A 12,308-nucleotide genomic window follows, 5' to 3' on the forward strand; every position below is an offset into this window, starting at 1 on the left:
TATTGATCTCTCAATAGCCTTGTAGTTGCAGCTATGTAAAGTTAAGAAAAAAAATTTATTAATGAAATGCTAGTGCTTGAAGAAAGCAAACTGAACAATGACTATGACTTACTGAAGAATCAGAAAACAAAGCAACAGAGAAAGAAAATCTTGCCCGAGATAATCTTCCTGAAAATCAGAATGGACCAAACAGAAGCCAAGGACTCCATAAGACAAAAAGATGATTAAAACCAAGGAGAAAATTGGAAAATATAGAAGACAATGGTAAATAATTCATATCAAAACCAACTAACTTGAAAGATGACAGAGGTGAGAAAAATTAAGACTTCCAAGTGTTTCTAACTGGAGTTCTGATGTTCAAGCATGAGAACCATGTAAAGGTAAAAATAAATGAATAATAATAAAGGATGGGAGAAGGATAAACTGCTGTTCTAATGCAAGAGGAATACAATAAGGGGTGAGGGGAAGAAAAGGTGGGTTAGAGAAATTGATTTCACTAGTAAGGTATGCAAGCAGACATCTATCTATACATACAAGAAGGGGAACAATAAGTAGTTAATACTTGGAAGAACACACACGCGTAAGTTGGGTTCAGAAATATATTTTACGCAAGGAGGAAATCGAAAGCAAAGGAAAGAAGGGAGAATTAGAGATATTGTAGATTAAGGAAGGGATCACTCCTAAGGAAAACAAATTCTAAACATGTCCTACAATATACATAGTTCCTTTTGAGGTAACAAAGAATAGGTATCTGAGGATGTGCATCCATAAATCAGGAAATGGCTAACCAAGTGGGGTACAGGGATCTGACGGAACCATAAAGTGCTATAAGAAAGTAAGGAGATGGCTTCAGAGAAATCTGGGAAGACTTATGTGAACTGATGTAGTGAATAGAGTATGAAGAACTATTTTATACAATGACAATAATGCAGCAAAGGTAACTTTGAAAGAACTAGGAACTTTTATTGTGATTCTAGAGTAGTAATGTTTATATAGACACACATTTTTTTTTTTTTTTGGGGGGGGGGGATGGCCAACATGGAAATTTGTTTTTACCTATAAATCTACCTGTACTTTGCCTATACATATTTGCAAAACAGATTTTGTTGGTCTTTCATTCTCAGTGGGGGGAAAAGTTAGAAGGGAAAGAAAGGAAAATTTTGCTGATTGAAAAAAAAAAAAAGAACATGCAGGATTGTAACAAACTGATCAGATTGCTTCAATTAAAAAAACTTAGTAGACAGTAGCCATACTGCCTAATAATACTCAAGACATTTTCCATGAAGGGAAGGAATGAACTTTGCAAAAGATTTATCATCTAAAAAAAAAAAAAAAAAATGCAGTTTCTAAGTAAGATTTCCCACAACTCTAATTTCTTCAACAGAATGCCATAAATAACATGAAATTTACTCACCAAGTTCTTCATTTTCAATGACTTCAAACGTAGCCCATATATCCCCCTTGGCAGGGATGATATTCTTTATTGCTAATACATCATTTGTCAATTCTTCTGCTTCCATTACAGGTGATATCTAGAAGACAAGCAACATTTTTTTTTCAGATAATATCAACAGATGGATCCATTAGATCACCGATGACCCACTTTTAGGTTCCCAGTTCTTGCCCAAATGTGGTGGTGTTGGTGGTGTTTTTAAATCAATTTTACTTTTATAAATATAAATTCTGTTGTTTTTTTCTACAGAAAACAGATACTTGAGATTTCTTTTTTAACTTGGAAAAGTAAGGTATTCTTTAATATCTATAACAGGAAGATGTAATATCACACACAAATATATAAAAATATATATACAAATATTTATAAAAATACATAAATATATAGATATATATGTAAATAAATAGGAAAATACCAAGTATTCTGACCAGAATACACCAACATCTAGATGTTCTATAGACAGGAGAATCTGGCTGAACATAAGGTTACTCTTTCCAATTGCATGTCAACAGTCCCAAGAAGAAAGGACTTTAGGCTTTTTAATTTACTAGTAAAAGTCTAGCTTTACGCAGCTCTGTCTATCATGGAGCAGTTGGGTCCCAGCTGAGCAAGCCCAAACACCCCAGAGTTAAAACATTCGGTGAGATGCCTTTTTATGGGAAATGACAGATGGAGGTCTGCCACAGAATGTGAGGACAGGAGCAACCGTAGACAATAAGGAATCCATCGCATCATCCTTGGGGTTGGCTCCTGCCAAGTGCCAAAGCTTTGGGCACCTACATAAATGTGGACCTCTTCAGAGACTGGGCAGCTCAACTGAGGGTCACTATCAGCCTCAAACTGAAGCTGACAAGCATCAGATGGCATTCACTGATCATGAGAAATAAATAGGAGGTGAAGAAATTTGCTTTTTCAGGACACAGATTTTATTAACTACAGAATAATGTGCACTTTCTTACTTGATTAGTTAGGGTTGAGGTCTTTAAGCTTGATCATTTCTATTTATACCACATTTCGTGAATATTAACATATTCCATCTGTGAATGTGTATGGTAGAAAATAATAGGTGTTACTCATGCATTCTGTTTTTTGTCATTGGTGGAATTTAATATAAGTGCATATTATATCCAGTTCAAAGATGTTTCCTTTCTAGAAATGTGATTATATTAAGTTTGGGGGCAAAGAAAATCTCAATTAAAGTAAACCGTGAGCCAGGTCAAGAGAATCAGATAGTCTATGGCACTAAAAATAACAAGACAAAGATCATATAAATGAGTTTATTTGAATAATGACACAGTAGCAACAAAATAATTGTTACCTTTTGCAGGAGGGCTAGCAGAGATGGGAGTGGGAAAACCGAGCTTACAAAAAACTGGAGTGATAATGGCTACAAATCAAAAATTAACTTCCGAGTGCTTAATTCTGATTCTATAGATGATCAAATTTAAAACAGCAAGTAACACATACATATATATATATGTATACATATATACATATATATATATACATACATACATACATACATACATACACAAAATGAGAGGGATAGATTATCTGGGCTCTGTGATTTTAGTAGAAGTTGAAGATTCTATAGAACTATTAACTCAGGATAAAGTTCTTCACCTTTATTGTGCTATGGATCCCTCTGACAATCTGGTGTAAACTATGGACTCTTTTCTCAGAATAATGTTGTCAAATGAACCCAAAAATACAAATAAGATCAATCACAAAGCGCTAAGTGACAATAAAGATGTCATTTCCCCCCCCCCCCAAATTCAAAGAAGGAAATTTATCCACAGAGCCCTCAGTGACTTATGGACCTCCCCAATTTGAGAATCCCTGATGATCTATGAATATCTTGGTGTGAAGTTGGCAGTATTAATAGATCATAGTTATATCTGAGTCTTTATTAGTGAAATAATAGTGATTTTTTTCTGACTTGGATATATTTTCTGATCGAATCCCACTGGGATCTCAATCACCTATCAATAATAAAGGATAAATCTCAGGACTTAAAAGATTCAGAGCTGGAAGAGACCTAGGAGATCTCTTTCAATTCCTTTCATTTTCCTTTTTTTATACATAAGGAAATTGAGGAATTACATAGCCTGTAGACTCCAGAGGAAAAATATGAAATAGGACCATTGCCTCCAAAGTCAAGTCACTATTAGCTAACTGATTCATAGTGATTCTACAACTACACCTTAAGTCAAGAAACCACAGAAACTATACCTAATATTTATATGAAATTTAACAAATTACTAGCTATCGCTGGTCTCAAAGTAATGGTAAAGGTTTTGTGGCTAATTTTCCATATTTCATTACTTATCGGTATATGTCATTTGTTGGACAATTCTTTAAAATTCTCTGAGTTTCTATTTCTTCTGCAAAGGGGAGAGCAGTTAATAGTAATAGCTGACCTGCCTACCTTAAAAGTTATTTTGGATAAGTTAAATAAAAAGCTAAATTGGATAATATGTGAGAGCATGACCTAGAAGAAGATTTAGAAAAGGAGAGTGAGAAGAAGGGGTTAGTAAGCAGGAGGGGAATCAGGAGAGACCAAAAACTAAGGGGAAAGAGAGTATTTGGGAAGAAGGAAGGATTAATAATGTTGGGGCAGCCAAGGAAAGGAATGATTGAGAAAAGGCTCATGATCTGGCAACTAAGAATATCTGTCACTGTTTGACAGAAACTGCTGGGAAAAGTGGAAATTAGTATGGCAGAAACTAGACATTGACCCACACTTAACACCATACACCAAGATAAGGTCAAAATGGGTTCATAACCTAGGGATAAAGAATGAAATTATAAGTAAATTAGACAAACATAGTATAGTTTACCTCTCAGACCTGTGGAAGAGGAAGGAATTTATGACCAAAGAAGAACTAGAGATCATTATTGATCACAAAATAGAAATTTTGATTATATCAAATTGAAAAGTTTTTGTACAAACAAAACTAATGCAGGCAAGATTAGAAGGGAAACAATAAACTGGGAAAACATTTTTATAGTCAATGGTTCTGATAAAGGCCTCTAAAATATATAGAGAACTATTTAAAATAGTTCAAGTCATTTTCCAATTGATAAATGTTCAAAGGATATGAACCGACAATTTTCAGATGAGGAAATTGAAACTATTTGTAGTCACAAGGAAAGGTTTTCCAAATCACTATTGATCAGAGAAATGCAAATTAAGACAACTCTTGAGATCCCACTACACACTTCTCAGTTGCCTAAGATGACAGGAAACGATAATGATGAATATTGGAGGGGATGTGGGAAAATAGGGACACTAATACATTGTTGGTGGAGTTGTGAATACATCCAGACATTCTGGAGAGTAGTTTGGAACTATGCTCAAAAAGTTATCAAACTGTGCATACCCTTTGACCCAGCAGTATTACTACTGGGCTTACATCCCAAAGAGATACTAAAGAAGGAAAAGGGACCTGTATGTGCACGAATGTTTGTGGCAGCCCTCTTTGTAGTGGCCAGAAACTGGAAACTGAGTGTATGCCCATCAGTTGGAGAATGGCTGAATAAATTGTGATATATGAATATTATGGAATATTATTATTCTGTAAGAAATGACCAACAGGATGATTTCAGAAAGGCCTGGAGAGACTTACATCAACTGATGCTGAGTGAAATGAGCAGGACCAGGAGATCATTATATACTTCAACAACAATACTATATGAGGATCAATTCTGATGGACCTGGCCATCCTCAGCAATGAGATGAACCAAATCAGCGCCAATGGAGCAGTAATGACCTGAACCAGTTACAGCTAGCGAAAGAACCCTGGGAGATGACTATGAACCACTACATAGAATTCCCAATCCCTCTATTTTTGTCTGCCTGCGTTTTTTTATTTCCTTCACAGGCTAACTGTACACTATTTTAAAGTCTGATTCTTTTTGTACAGCAAAATAATTGTATGGACATGTATAAATATATTGTATTTAATTTATATTTAACATGTATGGGTTTCCTGCCATCTGGGGGAGGGGGTGGGGAGAAGAAGGGGAAAATTTGGAACAAAAGGTTTGGCAATTATAGAGGCTGTAAAATTACCCATGCATATATCTTGTAAATTAAAAAAAAAAAACTATATAATAAAAAAAGAAGAAAAGAAAACTATCTGTAAAGTTAGACAGTTGGGAGGAATGGTAAGGTCCTAATTTGGATTCTGAGGGCTTACAAAGGGGATGAGAGGAAAGCAAGTGGAAGTACTTTTGTGAGTTTTCTTACAAAGGGAAGAAGGGATACAAATCAGCAGAGACGTAAGGACCAAATGAGGGTTTTTTTTCAGGACAGGAAAGCATGGCCATGTTTACGGGCAGTAAAGAATGAGCAAACAGACCGGGAGAGATTAAAAATAAATGAAAGAATGGGATGGACGGAGCAGACAGGCTTGAACAAGTAGAAAGGTTAGCCGTGGGGATAAGGAGAAGGGGCCACTCCATCCTGTGAGACAGGGGTGAGGGAGGAAGCAGGCAGTGAAATCACCTGAGTGGGAGGAAATAAGAGGAAGAAGAGGGAGCTTGTGGCAAATGACCTGCGTTTTTTTCTATGAATTATACTAGAAGGAAATAGGGGGAGAAGTCACAGAAGTTGAGGGTGTCATGAACAATCCCTATCCTCATGGAGCTTACCAACTGATCCGGGAACTAGTTTATCTCTAAGACCTTTTTAACCACTTAAAATTCAGTAATATTAGCTATAACTTGGGAAACAATGGTAAATCTCCCCAAACCACATAAAATCTTTTCCAGCTCTAGACTCAAGAACTTTTCAGAATTCTTTAATAACAGAACCATGCTAGACTTCAAATAAGACTTAAGAGACAAATGACCTTGGAAGCAAATCGGGCTTTAGTTCCAAAACATTTGTAAAAATATGATGTTATCAGAAATTTAGGAAAAAAATTCAGTTACTCTTAAAGATACTCACTCTTATTATGATGCTACAGTCAGGTTCTTTTCTTTCCACATATACTTCAATGAGCAAATCTCCAGCTTGTGAAACCTACAGGAAATATATAAAGACATATGATACCTATGCCATGATAAATAATTTTTCATAGTAAAGATTCTTCAAAAACTAGACTCGTTTGAACTATTTTTCAATTATCTTCATCTTCACATTTAGGATGGCCAAGAATCTCTGCTATTCAGCATGTTTTTCCATCTGAATAGTTGAAAAGACAAACAGTCTGAAAACAAATTCACAATTAAATGGCTTCCAATTCAATGCTTTTATCCTACTGATTTAACTTCCTAAAAAAGAGAATAGAGAACATGTTTCTGTACAAAATATGTTTTCCACAACAGCTTAAGTTACATCCATTATAATAGATTTTGTGAAGGGAAAGGAAATGAGTCATGTACAATTATGTTTTAATCAATAGGACTAATATCAATGACAAAAATAGAAGACAAAACATCTAATCACATGGAAAACTATCCTTCCTGACTCTTACAAAGGGAGGTTCATTCAATGGGTTGAGACTTGGGCATAAATTAAAGTTGAATAAAAGATATAAATGAGTAAAACAAAAAGGAAGGAAAAAGAAAATTATGTTAAAGGAGATGATATTAATCTAATTTTATACTGCAAGGGTATGGTGTATGGAAGGAGTAGATTAATGTGGTGGATTGGTAAGATAGGCTTTGGGAAAAAAAGAAAAAACAAAGGTTACTCTTTCTTTTTAATGGATTTGATTTATTATCAGGGCCAGCCCTAGAGAGAGAAGTTATCTTGGTGATTATTCAGCAAAGGAATAAATAATAAATAATGAGAAAGGAAGAAGAAAAAAAAAAAAAAGAAAGGACACAGGATTAGGCTATATGCGTAGTGTAATGCCGAAAATATTAATAAGAACACAAATGAAGCTGTGAGTAGTATTTTGAGACTTTCACAGATGTTTCCTTACAACATGTTGCCAAACCAGAACAAAAATATAACAAGAAAAAAACTTTAAGTCATAGTGGAGAAACAATGACTAGAGTGAAATTTGCTTCAAAGAAAAGAATCTAAAGGGGATATTTGCCAAGAAAATGTTAAAAATGTGCTTTAAAGAAATAATTTAATTATTCAGACAGCAAGCTTAGAAAAGCTTAGGTTTTTTTTTTTTTTTTCTTTTTTAGATGATGTGTCAGAAAAATACCGCAGAAAAAAGGCTACTACTGACATTCTGATTTTCACTGTTTGCATAAACAAGTCTGCAGGAAGGATACATTTTAAAAATTAAAACAGTCACCAGAAACTACTTATAAAATACAGCCCAAGGGAAGAATAACTTAAGAATTCAAAAAGTGAAAGACATAAGAAATATCATGAGAAATAGTCCAGAGAACAGGTTTTGATGGATTATAGAAAACTTGAAGAAATAATGTATTTCCTAAGGGTTTTTGAATACAATATAATGCAATACAATATAACACTATGCTGTAATTGGGGAAAAAAAATCTTTTTACCTGTTCTACCCATTTAATTAGAAAACCTTGACTTTCTTTTCTAATGAATATAAGAAATAACATGCAATAAATTGCCATATTAAAGTTGAACAACATTGCTAGCTAGAACAGTTCTCAGTAACAACTACTTATCCAAAATTTAAATTCTCAATTAATAAATTAAATTGAAATTTTGATCAACAAAACAAAATTTAAGAATTCAAAAAGTGAAAGACATAAGAAGTATCATGACAAATATTTCAGAGAACAGGTTTTGATGAATTATAGAAAACTTGAAGAAATAATTTATTTCCTATGGATTTTTGAATACAATATATAATGCAATACATTACAATACTATGCTGTAATTGGGAAAAAAATTCTTTTTTACCTGTTCTAAGCATTTAATTAGAAAACCTTGACCTTTTTTGCTAATGAATATAAGAAATAACATACAATAAATTGCCACATTAAAGTTGAACGACATTGCTAGCTAGAACAGTTCTCAGTAACAACTACTTATCCGAAACTTAAATTCTCAATTAATAAATTAAATTGAAATTTTCATCAACAAAATAAAATTTAAGAATTCAAAAGGTGAAAAACATAAGAAGTATTATGAGAAATATTTCAGAGAACAGGTTTTGATGAATTACAGAAAACTTGAAGAAATAATTTATTTCCTATGGATTTTTGAATACAATATATAATGCAATACAAAACAACAGTATACTATAATTGGGAGAATACTTTTTACCTGTTTGCATTTAGTTAGACATTTAATTAGAAAACTTTGACTAATGCATATAAGAAATAATATACAATAAATCATCATGTTAAAGTTGAACAATATTGCCAGCAGAATAATTTTCAGTAACAACTACTTATCTGAAACTTAAATTCTCAATTAAGTTAAAGTTTTTATGAACAAAGTAAAATTTAAAAATTTAATATGTCCAGAATTGGCAATGCGACATATTTGTTCCAAGGAGTGAAATTAATCCTTTCAGAAAAAGCATGAATTCCTTCAGAAGAGATTCAAAAAAAGCTAAGGACAGTTCTGGGGCATGCAAGTTGATTGTAAAATAGCATCTTAACCTCATGACTTCTTTCATAATCAATGATTTCATGAGCCTCCACCCTATCCAGTAAAGAATTTTTACCTGAATTAAATGGCTCAATTTTATAGCATTTGTTGTATATTGGTATTAACAATTTTTAATATTAAGAATTTTTAGCATTAAGCTATTAATGTTATTTAATATATTCATGTTAATCAATAATATAATTCCAAAAGATTTATAAAACTTATATCCTTACTTACATTGTATAAAAGGAAGGGATATTTGATAAATACAAGATACTATGTGAATACAGGTTGATTTGGAGAAAACTAAGACAATCTGTATAGGGGAGCTAAAAAAATGTTTTGGGGAAAAATTAAGTTGTCACCTATGTAAAGTATGAGAAATCACAGTATCCTTTTCTTTCTTTTTTTTTTTTAAAGCATTTTATTTTTCCCCAGTTACATGCAAAAACAATTTTCGACATTAATTTTTTAAACGTTGAGTTCCAGGTCTGTCTCTCTCTTCCACTCTCCCCACACTCTTCACTGAGAAGGCATGCATCATGATACGTTTATTTAAGGGTTATCATGCAAAACATTCCCATAATGGTAATGCTGGGAAAACAAACCAAAAAACAAAGCAAAACAAAAACACCTCAAGAAAAAATGGAAGGAAGAAAGGAAGAAAGGAAGGGAAGAAGGAGGGGAATGAGCTTCAATCTGTATTCAGACACCCTCAGTTCTTTCTCTGGGACTGGATAGCATTTATCATCATAAGTCCTTCTCAAATGCCTTAGATCATTATATTGCTGAGAATAGTTAAATATTTACAGTAGATCATCTTACAACATTTACACAAAATACATTTCACTTTGCATCAAATCATGAGAATCTTCCCAGGTTTTTTCTGAGCGCATCCTGCTTGTCATTTTTTATAGCACAATAGTATTTAATCACAGTACTGCATTACAATCCCTCAATTTCCAATTCTTTGCCCTCAGAAAAGAGCTGCTATAAATATTTTTTTCATATATAGATCCTTTGCCTTTTTGTTTTTTATCTCTTTTGGGATACAGACCTAGGATGGTACTGCCAGGTGAAAGGGTATGCATAGTTCTTTGGATACAGTTCCAAAATGCTCTAAAGAATGGTTGAATTAGTTCACAATTCCACCAACCATGCATTAATGTCTCTTTTTTTAAAATATCCCTTCCATCACTTTTCATTTTCCTTTTCTGTACAATTAACCAATCTAAAATAGTGTCTGAGAATTGATTGAATTTGCATTTCTCTAATCAATAGTGAGTTAGAGAATTTTTTTTTTATATGGCTGTTGATAGTTTCAATTACTGGCATGGCTCTTATTTTTATAAATTTGATCTGGTCCTCTGTTATGTTTGAGAAATGACAATCTTCATCATAGAAACTTGCTTCAAAATTTTTTATCACAATCCCTATCGCTTACTGTATTCCCCCTGCCCCGACCCTGTATGTACTATTCTCTCTCTCCTTTCACTTGCCCCTCCTCAAAAATGTTTTGTTTCTGACTATTCCCTCCTGGATCCACTCTACCTTTAATCACCAAGCCCCTTTACTTCCTAGTTTCCCAAAAGGTAAAATATATTTCTACATTCAATTAATTGTATATGTTATTCTTTCTTCTGATGCTAGTTAAGATACATTCCTTCCCCCTTCCCTTCCCTTCTTTACTTCCACTGTACAAGTTTTCTCTTACCTCTTTTATGTGAGAAATTCTACCCTATTCTACTTCTCTCTTCCCTTTCTTCAATACATTCCTCTCTCACTCATTTTTTTAGATAGCAGCTCTTCACATTCAACTTAGAGCCGTGTCCTCTGTCTACATCCACTCCTTCTAACTGCCATAATAATAAGACAGTTCTTATGAGTTACAAGCAACATCCTCACAGTTTAACCTTCATAAGTCCCTTATAATTTCCCTTTCCTGGTTATCTTTTAATGCTTCTCTTGAGCCTTAAATTTTAAAGTCAGATTTTCTATTTGGATCTGGACTTTTCAACAAGAAAACTTGAACATCCTCTATTTCAATGAATGGCCATTTTTCCCCCTGAAGAATTATATTCAGTTTTGCTGAGTGGGTGAATGCACCTACCTCCTTTGCACTCCAGAATATCATTCTAAAGCCTTCCAATACCTTAATGTAGATGTGTCATCCTAACTACAGCTCCATAATACTTGAACTGTTTCTTTTTGGCTGCTTGCAATATTTTCTCCTTGACCCTGGAGTTCTGAAATTTGGCTATAATATTCCCAAGAATATTTCATCTCCTCTTTCAAGAGATAACTGGTGGATTCTTCCCACTTCTTGTATTTTACACTGTGATTATAAAATATCAGGTCAGTTTTCCTTGAAAGTTTCTTGCAAGATAATGTCTAGCTTTTTTTTTTTTAATCATGAGTTTCAGTAGACAGAAAATTTTTAAAATTGTCTCCTGGAATTAATTTCTCCAAGAGGTGTTTTACCAATGACACAGGCCTGGGGAAGAGCTCAAAAGAGTCCCTGCCATTACTGTGGTTCCTTGGTTCTACTTATTCTGAAATCAAAGTGTACTTGATGAAAAATATGGCAAGAGAACAAGAATGAAGGGAAATGATTTATGTTTTCTAATTAGTGTTATGATTTAATAACTAAGCCATACAATATAAATGTGATAGTGTTCAAGTCAGTGTTTTCATTCACACTCTCTCAAAACCTTTCTTTACAAGAAAGATATTCTTAAAATTTTCAAACACACTAAAAGCATTTAAAAGAAAAATCACATAAATGTGGAAAGTTTAAATGTAGAAAACTGACATTTTCCTTTAGATTTGCAGTGATGCATGTACAAAAATGTTTGTGGCAGCCCTTTTTGTAGTGGCAAGAAACTGGAAACTGAAGAGATGCCCATCAACTGGAGAATGGCTGAATGAGTGATGGTATATGAATCTTACGGTTCTATAGGAAATCATCAACAAGATGATTTCAGAGAGGCCTGAGGGACTTACATGAACTGATGCTAAGTAAAATGAGCAGAACCAGGAGATCATTATACATGGCAACCGCAAGATTATACAATGATCAATTCTGATGGACGTGGTTCTTTTCAACGAGATGATTCAGGCCAGTTTCAATTGTTCAGTGATGAAGAGAGCCATCTACACCCAGAGAGAGAACCTGTGGGGACTGAGTGTGGACCACATCATAGCATATTCACTCTTTTTGTTGTTGTTTGCTTTCCCATTTTTTCCCTCTGTTTGATCTGACTTTTCTTGTGTAGCAAGATAATTGTATAAATATATGTGTATATATAA

At 33.6% G+C, this 12,308-nt stretch overlaps 1 protein-coding gene across 3 annotated transcripts in view; it reads right to left on the reverse strand.

Moving 5' to 3' along the window:
- Positions 1-12,308, reverse strand: part of ARAP2 (ArfGAP with RhoGAP domain, ankyrin repeat and PH domain 2) — a 213,718-nt gene that overhangs the window by 42,677 nt on the left and 158,733 nt on the right. For all 3 annotated transcript variants that reach the window (XM_031942783.1, XM_031942784.1, XM_031942782.1), the window contains exons 26-27: positions 6,408-6,482; positions 1,415-1,532 (exon numbers count right to left, since the gene is read on the reverse strand). In XM_031942783.1, the coding sequence (XP_031798643.1) occupies positions 1,415-1,532; positions 6,408-6,482 (193 nt within the window). The remainder of the gene's footprint in view (positions 1-1,414; positions 1,533-6,407; positions 6,483-12,308) is intronic.

The sequence above is a fragment of the Sarcophilus harrisii genome, chromosome 6, assembly GCF_902635505.1.
Source record: "Sarcophilus harrisii chromosome 6, mSarHar1.11, whole genome shotgun sequence".
In the NCBI taxonomy this organism is placed as follows: Eukaryota; Metazoa; Chordata; class Mammalia; order Dasyuromorphia; family Dasyuridae; genus Sarcophilus; species Sarcophilus harrisii.